Source organism: Protobothrops mucrosquamatus, unplaced genomic scaffold (genome assembly GCF_001527695.2).
Source record: "Protobothrops mucrosquamatus isolate PMUCROS unplaced genomic scaffold, P.Mucros_1.0 scaffold907, whole genome shotgun sequence".
Taxonomy (NCBI): Eukaryota; Metazoa; Chordata; class Lepidosauria; order Squamata; family Viperidae; genus Protobothrops; species Protobothrops mucrosquamatus.
In genome coordinates this window covers 287002-299288 of record NW_015387159.1, presented here as the reverse complement: position 1 = coordinate 299288, position 12287 = coordinate 287002, and the positions used below count along the sequence as shown (strand labels likewise).

Here is a 12287-nt window from a genome sequence, read left to right as displayed (position 1 = left end):
GCCCACGTTTGGCTTTGAGGGCGCCGGCGTGAGAGCCTCTGGATTCTCTGCCGCTTCTTGCTCGGGCAGGGTCGCCTAGGAAACGGGCCAGGGGCGCGCCGACCGAGCCTCCCTATGGCCGCGGTTGTGAGCCAGGCAGGGGCAGAGAGCTGCGAGTGCGAGCGCGCCCCCCCAGATGTTGCGCCCGGTGCGGCCGGCCAGGAAAAAGGTGCCGGAACGCGGTTCCGCCGCGTTCCGGCTGAAAAAAAGCCCTGGTTTTATATAGATAACATAATCACAATAAAGAAAGGAAGATAAGTGCCATAGTGAAATTAATTCTCTAGCCAATTATTTCCTCTCTGGCTTGCAAAAGCTCCCCCTGTAGTGCATTCTGTCTCTTGGATAAGTAGACTACTCATAATATATGTACTTAGATCCATACACCCAAACTCTGTTTGGCAGCTGAGGAAAAAGGAAGGACTATCCAGTGCATTAAAATGGGAGAGGGAGGTTAAGTACCATATATTATTAATTTAAGATAAGACAAGCTGGCCAAAGAGATAAGAGAAGCTGATCAAATATGTTTTGTGACAGAATTTTTGCTGTGACACTGAAATAGATATAGCAGAATCTGTTTCCAAAACATCCTGTAAAGATGATAGTCTAGCAAATTGACATTTCATAGACAGATGCAGGATTCGTGTTTCTTTCTCTCAGCCTCCCACCCAGTCAGTGAAAAGACTGTCACTTTCACTTCCTAATCTAAAGCAATAATGGTTTGGTCCTAATTTCACTTGAATTGAGGGAGGTTCTGCTAAGCGGCTCTTTTCATTGATGGCATGTCAGTTGTGAAATAGCTTCTGCAGTTGATATCCCTAGCATATATTGTATTCTTTTCAGTATCAAGTGAAAATCATTTTCTCTCAGGTAATTTAGCCTTTCACATGTTAAAAAAATGCTTACTGTTTTAGGGTGTTACTTATATTTTAGTACATTTAATTCTTTTTTAAAAAAAATGTTATTAACCATTCAGTTACATTTTGTTACCTATTGAGAATTTTTCATTATTGGGAGAGATAGAAGAAGAATAAATAAAACAGTTCAGTAAAACAGAAAATATTCAAAGAAATTCGTCCTTCTGGAATTAAGTACAGGTGCTTTAAACATTGATGTGGATACTTCTAGTCCCAGATAAAATTTTATAAAAATCTACAAAAATTAGCAGTTGTAAGACATAATCCTGTATATATTGGAGAACTGGAATTGGAGAAATATTCTGTTACTCATCTGTAATTGGGTCACAGATGATACACAACAGAAAACTTCAACGATTTTGTATTTAATTGATCTATAAATTTTTTGTTATGGATTAAAAGTTGGGTGGATTTAGGTCTCTTTTATTGTCTGTTAGTCCTGGAGAACTAATGTTTAGCTGCTCAGCCAGTTTTATTGTAAACTGCTCAGAGTCATTTAGGTGAGGATACACTGTAGAAATTAGATAGACAGACAGACACTGTGTTTCCATGAAAATAAGACTCACCCAGAAAATAAGTCCTAGCCTGATTTTTTGACATGTGCCTAATATAAGCCCTATCCCAAAATAAGGCCTAGCTAATACGTCCATCTCACTGTCTGGTTGCTCGCTGCCACAATGGGGCAGGAGGGCGCTTGTCACACCAGTTCTGCTGCCATGAGGTGAGGCTTGGCAGGTGGGGGTGGAGCTGTCCCTACCTGCTTACCTCAGGGCCCCCGCAGCCAGGCCACTCCCTGCTTGGCAACCTCCTAGCTCCCCATTCAATGACCCAGCTGCCCGCCTGCCTCTTCCCTTTCACTCCCCTCCTGAGCCAGACTGTAATGCTCCAGAGTATGGGCAGGGTGGGTTCAGTCACATTACTTGGTTGCCCTCTGCCGTTTCGGAGCCATGGGAGAGTGACAGCGAAAGGCTCCGCCGCTGCTGCACAACAGCCACGTCTGCAGTTGGAGGGGCTTTCTTCAGTCCCAGTTGCCTGTGTTTTGCCCTGGAGATCACCTGCTCGGCAGCAGACACCACCTCTTCAATGATATTACCGCCTCCCTCCACCTGCCAGATACCCGCCTAAGACGGTCGCCTGTTCCCTCCCACTGTCTGCTTGCCCAGGGCCGCAACAGCTTACAGAGCTTCCCAGGGCAGATGCTTGGAAGGTGAGGGCAGTGCTGGTGGAACATGCTTTCAGGCGAGGAGGAGAGCAGCGCGGACAGGCGAAAAGTGTTTGGGTGCCTATGGGGCGCTTGGAAATGGAGAGAATCGACCAAACACTTTTCGCCCAGAGGGAGACTGGAAGCTCCATTTCCAAACACTTTTCGCCTGGACGGAGAACTGACAGAGACTGGAAGCTTCATCTGCTTGCAAAAGGAAAGATTGTGGCAGATGGAGGGAGGCGGCAGGGGAGGGTTGCGCTGCCCGGTCCTTTGGCTTCCCCCGCCTGTCTGTGCCGCTCTCCTTGCCTGAAGGCATGTTCCACTGGCACTGCCCTCATCCCTGGGAAGCCCTTTAAGCTGTTGGGGCCACGGGCAAGCAGACGGTGGGAAAGAGCGGGCAGGAGGCCGCAAAGTCAGACATCCCCGGGGAAACACGATAGATAGATAGATAGATAGATAGATAGATAGATAGATAGATAGATAGATAGATAATAATAATAATAATAATAATAATAATAATAATAATAATAATAATAATAATAATAATAATAATAATAATTTAATTTGTACCCCGCCCTTCTCCTCATAGGACTCAGGGCGGCTAACAGCCTCATAAAAACCACAATACAATCATACAATAATATCTATATTAAAAACCGAATTAAAAGAAAATATTTTAGAAGGCCANAAAAACAGTCATAAGTCACTTTTTTCAGTGCCATTGTAACTTTGAACAGTCACTAAACAAACTGTTGTAATCGAGGTCTATTTGTAATTCTTAGACTCCTAATATTAGTTTACACAATCTTCTAATGAAGAGGCATATATTTCTTAAATTAAAAGCTGTACTACTGAGCATCTGGAGATAATACAACTTTGGTTTTATATAGATAACATAATCACAATAAAGAAAGGAAGATAAGTGCCATAGTGAAATTAATTCTCTAGCCAATTATTTCCTCTCTGGCTTGCAAAAGCTCCCCCTGTAGTGCATTCTGTCTCTTGGATAAGTAGACTACTCATAATATATGTACTTAGATCCATACACCCAAACTCTGTTTGGCAGCTGAGGAAAAAGGAAGGACTATCCAGTGCATTAAAATGGGACAGGGAGGTTAAGTACCATATATTATTAATTTAAGATAAGACAAGCTGGCCAAAGAGATAAGAGAAGCTGATCAAATATGTTTTGTGACAGAATTTTTGCTGTGACTCTGAAATAGATATAGCAGAATCTGTTTCCAAAACATCCTGTAAAGATGATAGTCTAGCAAATTGACATTTCATAGACAGATGCAGGATTCGTGTTTCTTTCTCTCAGCCTCCCACCCAGTCAGTGAAAAGACTGTCACTTTCACTTCCTAATCTAAAGCAATAATGGTTTGGTCCTAATTTCACTTGAATTGAGGGAGGTTCTGCTAAGCGGATCTTTTCATTGATGGCATGTCAGTTGTGAAATAGCTTCTGCAGTTGATATCCCTAGCATATATTGTATTCTTTTCAGTATCATGTAACGCCGCTGCTGCGCGAACTGCACTGGCTACCGGTGGCCTTTCGAGTGCGCTTCAAGGTGCTGATTATCATCTTTAAAGCACACCATGGCATCGGACCTGGTTATCTCCGAGACCGCCTTCTGCCACAGATTGCCTCTCATCGGCCGGTACGCTCCCACAGAGAGGGTCTCCTCAGGGTGCCGTCAGCCAGACAGTGCCGGCTGGCGACCCCCAGGGGGAGGGCCTTCTCTGTTGGAGCCCCCTCCCTATGGAACGAACTACCCCCAGAGATCCGGATCATCCCGGATCTCCCCTCCTTCCGCCGCGCCCTCAAGACATGGCTATTCCAGCTAGCGGGGCTGGCCTGAGGGGTATTTTAGATTGGATTTTAATTTGATTTTATATTGGGTGTTCACAAAAATTTTAAATGAAACGGCAAAATTAATATTTCTTTTAATTGTATTTTAAAATGGTGTTTGTAAGGTCTTTATCTGTTTTTAGCTTGCTGTAAGCCTCCCTGGGTCCGCCAGGAGAAGGGCGGGGTATAAATCTAATAAAATCTAAATCTAAAATCTAAATCTAAGTGAAAACCATTTTCTCTCAGGTAATTTAGCCTTTCACATGTTAAAAAAATGCTTACTGTTTTAGGGTGTTACTTATATTTTAGTACAACATTTAATTCTTTTTAAAAAAAAATGTTATTAACCATTCAGTTACATTTTGTTACCTATTGAGAATTTTTCATTATTGGGAGAGATAGAAGAATAAAAAATAAAACAGTTCAGTAAAACAGAAAATATTCAAAGAAATTCGTCCTTCTGGAATTAAGTACAGGTGCTTTAAACATTGATGTGGATGCTTCTAGTCCCAGATAAAATTTTATAAAAATCTACAAAAATTAACAGTTGTAAGACATAATCCTGTATATATTGGAGAACTGGAATTGGAGAAATATTCTTTTACTCATTTGTAATTGGGTCACAGATGATACACAACAGAAAACTTCAACGATTTTGTATTTAATTGATCTATAAATTTTTTGTTATGGATTAAAAGTTGGGTGGATTTAGGTCTCTTTTATTGTCTGTTAGTCCTGGAGAACTAATGTTTAGCTGCTCAGCCAGTTTTATTGTAAACTGCTCAGAGTCATTTAGGTGAGGATACACTGTAGAAATTAGATAGACAGACAGACAGACACTGTGTTTCCATGAAAATAAGACCCACCCAGAAAATAAGTCCTAGCCTGATTTTTTGACATGCGTCTAATATAAGCCCTATCCCAAAATAAGGCCTAGCTAATAAGTCCATCTCACTGTCTGCTTGCTCGCTGCCACAATGGGGCAGGAGGGCGCTTGTCTCACCAGTTCTGCTGCCACGAGGTGAGGCTTGGCAGGTGGGGGTGGAGCTGTCCCTACCTGCTTACCTCAGGGCCCCTGCAGCCAGGCCACTCCCTGCTTGGCAACCTCCCAGCTCCCCATTCAATGACCCAGCTGCCTGCCTGCCTCTTCCCTTTCACTCCCCTGCTGATCCAGACTGTAATGCTCCAGAGGATGGGCAGGGTGGGTTCAGTCGCATTACCTGGTTGCCCTCTGCTGTTTCGGAGCCATGGGGGAGTGACAGCGAAAGGCTCCACCGCCGCTGCACAACAGCCACGTCTGCTGTTGGAAGGGCTTTCTTCAGTCCCAGTTGCCCGTGTTTTGCCCTGGAGATCACCTGCTCGGCAGCAGACGCCACCTCTTCAATGATATTACCGCCTCCCTCCACCTGCCAGACACCTGCCTAAGACGGTCGCCTGTTCCCTTCCACTGTCTGCTTGCCCAGGGCCGCAACAGCTTACAGAGCTTCCCAGGGCAGATGCTTGGAAGGTGAGGGCAGTGCTGGTGGAACATGCTTTCAGGCGAGGAGGAGAGCAGCGCGGACAGGCCAAAAGCGTTTGGGTGCCTATGGGGCGCTTGGAAATGGAGAGAATCGACCAAACACTTTTCGCCAAGAGGGAGACTGGAAGCTCCATTTCCAAACACTTTTCGCCTGGACGGAGAACTGACAGAGACTGGAAGCTTCATCTGCTTGCAAAAAAAAAGATTGTGGCAGATGGAGGGAGGCGGCAGGGGAGGGTTGCGCTGCCCAGTCCTTCGGCTTCCCCCGCCTGTCTGTGCCGCTCTCCTTGCCTGAAGGCATGTTCCACTGGCACTGCCCTCATCCCTGGGAAGCCCTTTAAGCTGTTGGGGCCACGGGCAAGCAGACGGTGGGAAAGAGCGGTCAGGAGGCCGCAAAGTCAGACATCCCCGGGGAAACACAGATAGATAGATAGATAGATAGATAGATAGATAGATAGATAGATAGATAGATAGATAGATAGATAGATAGATAGATGCTGTACAGTTTGTGCAAATAATAAACAAACAAATTCCAATTGCTCAAGTTAAGTTATAAAATAAAAAAGTTAAGTGCCACTTTTCAACAACTTTGTGGTTTGACTGTATACGCAGATTCAAAGAATTGTTTGCATTCATTGTGAGAAGCTTTTTCATTACTCATTCACAACCTCTGACAGGTGTGTGCCGTTCTGTTCCTCATACTGGTAGTTTCATACCCTGTTAATGGCAAGAAGAGGAATTGTGTAATTTTCATACATTTTAATACTATGGTTTTAGTATAAAATATAGTACAATTATGGCATAAGTTTTAATTTTGAAAGAGTACAGCACTAGTTCCTAAAACTGTACATAGCATATAACAAATACATGCCAACTGTGCTGAGTCACACAAAGGGTGATTTCTTCTCCCTTTCCTATAGTTGCTGATTTTTTTTCCTTCCCTCCTATAGAACTTGCAATAGGCAGAATTGTTTGGAGGCTGATCTGAAGACAGTGCATGCCTTGCTCAGAGACCTTGAAAAGTTCCTCAAGTGGATACAAGAAGCAGAAACTACAGTTAATGTCCTTGCAGATGCATTGCACAGGGAACCCACTACTCTGGCCAGTGGTCCTGGAAGGGAACTGAAGAAGCAGATTGAGGTAAGAGGGTGACTAGTTCTATATGTGAGCATATTTTCTATGTTTTTTTAGACTTAAAAGGGTAAAATCCACTTCTGATGCTGAATAATCTTACTAGAGTTTGGTGCTTTTTAAAAAATATATATAAGAAAACTACACAGCCAATGAATGGCTGTGTAATCTGTTAAAGAGGTTAAAAGTAAAGTAGCCTACTTATTACTAGGAGAAGAATATGAAAAGAATAATGAGAACAAGAAATGGTCTGAAAATGATGACAGCTGTTGAGAATATCAGTTTGATCAATAGCAAACCTTCAGGGTGATGCCAAAGATGAAAGGGTTAGGGTAAAGGATAACTGTAAGATTAATGCAGGAGATAAAACTTGTCCACACAAGATAAATATTTAAAATATGTTCATTAAATGTCTGCTGAAAGAGAAGCGGGTGAGTTGGTGAAATTGAGTACCTGTCTCCTGAAAATTAACAGAGAGCAAATGTTTTATTATTGGATTGATACGCTGTTTATAGTTGCTTAAAAGAAACACCCACCAATCTTTTAACCTGTTGGAGATAGAGTTTATATGCCTTGATTAGCCATGCAACAAATCCAGTCCTGGTGCTTTACATATCTACTGGAATTGAGATCTTCCTAAGCAATCAACTTGCCCTGCTTTTCTTCCTGTCTGATCAGAAGGAAATAAGAAGCAGTTTTTGCCCAGCGTGTTGCTATGAGTTACTTCTTTATATCTCTTTATGAGAAAAGAATGACTGCAGTATGTTTGATTGGCAGTAGGAAGGAAACTGTGCAGGGGTGTCTTACTTTTTCTCAACAGATTTGGGTCTTGCACTTTTCTCTGTCACACACACACACACACACTGCCATTCACTCCAGTTGAAAAAAACAACCCTTATTTTGCATCAGCTTTATATGAAGGTTGACCAATAATGCTTGCAAAAGAAAGAGAAAGAAAAAATTAAATAGTGACTTATCTTGCTCTTTATAAATAAGTATGGGTAAATCCACACTAATGAAACTAAAAGAACAGCTTTAAATGCCTTCATCTTGTTCATTTTCATTCAATCAGTTTCTTTTACATTTGTTTCTGAGCAATTTATTTATATTAAAGATGCATAATTATAATGTAGTTACCTTTTATCAATTAACCTCTATAGATTACTCAGTTCATTGCTTCCTTTTACCCCCAACTGGATGACGTTTAAAGTTATAATTGTTGAAATTCATTCAAATGCCACAACAAATCTGAATTTCACATTCCTAGATGGCTTTAGATGAATGAGTAATTTAGAATGCACTCAATGTTGGTTCTGAATGTTTTTATGTTGAAAGTAATTACAAGATGACTTTTGTGTTGAAGTAATTACAAGATGGCTTTTGTGTTACGGCAGCCTTAAAATAATTCAAGGACAAATGTATTTTGAAGACAGTTTGGAAAATGAATGGGTGTATCTCACCATATGGTAACTTTTAATCACAGTTTATTTTGATTTCAACACTGAAGTATTGGCAATAGTAGGACAAATTATTGTAATTCTATAAAAAGCTGTCACTCTATCTGATGAGTTTCATGATTGCTTAATGATGCATTTGGGAAGCCGAGGACAAAGATATAACCATATTCATCTTGGTATCAATATACATTCTGTCTGGGGAAATAATATTGGCTTTCAAGCTCTTAGTTGAGTAATGTAATTTAAGCATGCACAGTTTTCTTGGAGGTATTCTTATATTGGAGAAAATTTTTATATGGAAGGCCTGTGTTACATCATGTAAACATTTAATAGCTATTTTCATCCTGAAGACTTTAATACATGTATGCTTTCTCTATGAATCATCTGATCTCAGAATCATCTACTATAATGTAACATTGCAAATAAATTGGACAAAATGTACATTTGATAGTCATGCCTGTGAAGCGGCCAACATTGAAAAAACAGGTCTTTGATGGCCAGCAAAATTACATTTGTTTTTAGAAAGTGAAAACTTGTGAGTCATACAGTAAATGTGCAGAATCCATTGTGAAAACATTCCTTCATAGGGTTATGCCTAAGATATAGCATGGGGTTGGATACAAAGTTTTCAGATAATGTCTATTGTTTGGAAAGGACATTTTTTAGAAAAATTCTGAAGGTCATCCTTCCTTGTGTTTTCACATACAAATAGTTATTTTTGTTGTTGTTGCTCACATAAAATTATCTCTTCTGTTACAATTATAATTTCTCTTTTGCAGGGCTGTTTGAATGCACAGCCTTCTCAGTTGGTTGCTTAGAAGTTAATGGAATGGAGAAAAATTTTGGACTGTCCCTTTGAATATTAATTTTTTCAGTTGGCTGATCATGCATGTCAGTGTCCACAATTCCATTAGCAAAAATTCTCAAGCACACTTCTCACATTGCCTGTGGGGGAAAGGGGGAGCTAGTTCAGGAGTTTTTATATTTTAAAAAAAGGGCATACAAAAATACAAGAATAGCTCAGCGAACAATACCAGTTCCATAAAAATGGGATTGATTGAGGCAATGCAATCAATATGTAATCAAAGTAAAGCTTGATAGCTTGACATTCTGTCATTCCTGGAAAATATAATTTCTGTCATTTTTATTAGTTCGTTGTGTTCCTTCTTCAGTCATGCACATTTTGAGCCAATGTATATATTAGATAGCTATTTACCAGGCATTCCTGACTAACTGCTCTTGAAGATGAATGAGTTCTACCTCAAAGGACATTCTCCATTCAAATGTAACTGAGATCACCCAACAGAGAAGTCTCTCTCCTTGAGTAAATACAATCTGAGATGGGGTTGAGTTTTGGATGAGACGTATAACTAAATTCTTCTCACAAAAAACATTAGGAGCGTTGTGTGTGTATGTGTCAGTGAGTGAGTGAGAGTTACTCCTTGCACTGCACATACTCTGAAAGAGGAAGAGTGCAAAGTAGTCTGCAATACTGATGCATTAAATCATTTGCATGCATTTTGATTTCTTCGGTGGGGAAGGGGGTTCTGTTGAACATTGAAGTCTGTCTTGTGTTTTTTTCCACTTTAAGTGCTTCATAATAAAAAAAAATCAGTAGCAATCCAATATAAATTAAATGTCAGGATTATATAGAAGAGTTGCTATTTTCCTGAATTGGGTTACTAATTCTGTATGTCTCACATTTTCTTTTTATGTTATGGAGACATTTAATTTTAGTCTAGTATGCTTCTGAAGTATGAATGAATGAGATGTTTGAACTGGCATGCGGTTATTTTCTGTCAGTTATCACTCCATCTATTCTTTCATTTCATATGAATTATTTTTAGCTGTTTGAGCAATGTCCATTTGCATTATACAATGAACTGCATGTAATCAGATAATTTTGTCTAAAGAGGCTCCAGTGTGTTTATAATGAATTATACAGATAAAAGAACAAGCAACACTGCTTATTATGTCCTGTCCTTAAGACAAGTACTTGAGATGGGATTTTTAACTTCAGAATTTGTTGTGCATATTTCTTGTATTTTTCAAGGAAGAAAATTAATAGTTATTTTTGTTCCACTGCCTATGGTAAGTAAGGTTATTTTAGTTGATTATACCTTCATTAAGGTGAAAATATATATGGTAAGATTTCTCAGCCTGTTTATTATTTAACTTTACATTGTGAAAGAGCACTTCATAAATCCCAGATCTGTGTACTATGAATGACAGTTCAAAGCACTGGAAGAGATGAACACACATGCCTCTTTGCAATTATTAGAGATATATTATGCTTGGTCAAATGGCATACAGTATGTCCCCTTCTCCAGAGAATAACTTTACTTGGTTCTACTGCACCGTAGCAGCCTTAGCAAATAGAAGAAGCAGGATTATAACATTTCGGGGGAGGGCTTAATCATGCACTGATGTAATTTCCTGGTCATTTTCATCCATTTACTTAGAAAACTTGAAAGCAAAACATCGTAACTGCTTTGCTAAGAATCAACTTAAGAGATGGGAGTGATATTTTTATCTATGTGTCCTAGATGAAATTGAAATAAGGGAACTGTGCCCAGTTGAATCCAAGTTTCTATCCAGCTATCTATTAAAGAAAAAATGCTGACTAAAAATCCAAAGATGGGATTGAAATTGTATTTTTGGTTGCATGCACAAAAGAAATTTAAACTGGATCTTACTGAAATTGTTTATTTAAGACCATAGTGATAGTGTTAAAATGGACTATTTGGATTACATATTTAAAAGCATTATATATATATATATATTAAAAGGCTGATAGGGTTGGAATATAGCAAAGCTGAGGATGGCAGAATGAAATAAAATATTCACATACTAATGAAACAGAACTAAACTAAAATTAGTAAAGGCGTTACATTATACTGTCAAAAGCATTCTTGCCACGTGTTAGAGAGAAAAAGTTCTATTTTAAGGAGATTAGTGATGCAGTAAGAAACATTTCTTCCAAGCATCAGAAAACACATAAACCACCTGGACAAAGTGTAGGCAAGCAGATTCCTCTGCTAAGAAAACTTAGGAAGCAAATTCTTTTTCTAAGTTAATTAGAGGCCTGGAAAAAAGTGTAAGGATGGCTAATCATTTCTGAAAAAAGCAACTCCACTACAGCTGTAATCCATATATGTGTGTCAGTAAAATAGTCAATTTTACTGACACGCTTGTTTAATCTACAATCTTAAACAGCATCCTGTGGGAAGATACACAGAAAGAAAGTAACTTGCATAGTACTTTTGTACGTACATCCTTACAATATTCCCTTAGGAGGTAAGCATTGTTATGGAGAGCTCAGAAAAGGATAAGAAATATTAAGTGAAGAAATTAAGGCATGAAGTAAGAAGAAGACATACAAAGATACCTTGTTTACTCTGGTACCATTGGCTGGATCTCTCCATACCTTTCTATCATTGCAAACCAGAAATAATAATTGTTTCTGTACAGTATAACATTCAGTCCTTCACTCCATTTCCCCTGTCAGACATAGTGATCTGATAATAGTAAAATGTATATACCATCTGACTCCCAGTAACAATAATTCTTGTTGCATCGTACAGTCTAACATCTGCTGAAATCATTTAGGTTCTCATCCAATAATATTTCCTAAAAACAATATTTTCTAAAAACAATATGCACCAATACAGTCCTAACACAATTTCATACACATTTTTTCATACATTCATTGAATTCTCACATCCTTGATCGCCTACTTGCTAAGTATGGAGCTATTCACATTTTAGATATTCTTCTGTAGGCTTTGCTTCCACCATATATTTCTCGTTTCTCATTCAGCAACCAACCTTCAGCACCATATTTGCTCTGAAAATGCCATAATTTGGCCCTGTATTTTCTCTAAATTGACAAATAACTTCCCCACATTCATGCACTTCCATACTTCACTTTCAAAATTAGAAAACTAATTAAAAGTTTGATTACATAAATTAGAAGCATTGGGAATCATTGTAAACATTTAAGTATTGACAAAATCAGAAATTTAACAATTTAACAAAAGAAACCATAGTACCTAAAAGCTACCCATGAATCAGTGAAAGAACTATTTAGTATCATATTTATTATTTGGTGGAAAATAAGAACAATATTAGTATATTAACTTAAGAAAGAGAAAAGGGAAGTAAGGAATACTT

At 39.1% G+C, this 12287-nt stretch overlaps 1 protein-coding gene across 1 annotated transcript in view; it reads left to right on the top strand.

The window, feature by feature from the left end:
- Nucleotides 1-7318, top strand: part of LOC107290479 (utrophin) — a 21010-nt gene extending 13692 nt beyond the window's left edge. Inside the window, exon 7 of the mRNA XM_015819361.1 lies at nucleotides 6478-7318. Coding sequence (XP_015674847.1) covers nucleotides 6478-6679 — 202 coding nt within the window. The 3' untranslated portion in view covers nucleotides 6680-7318. The remainder of the gene's footprint in view (nucleotides 1-6477) is intronic.
- Nucleotides 7319-12287: the final 4969 nt, after the last annotated feature.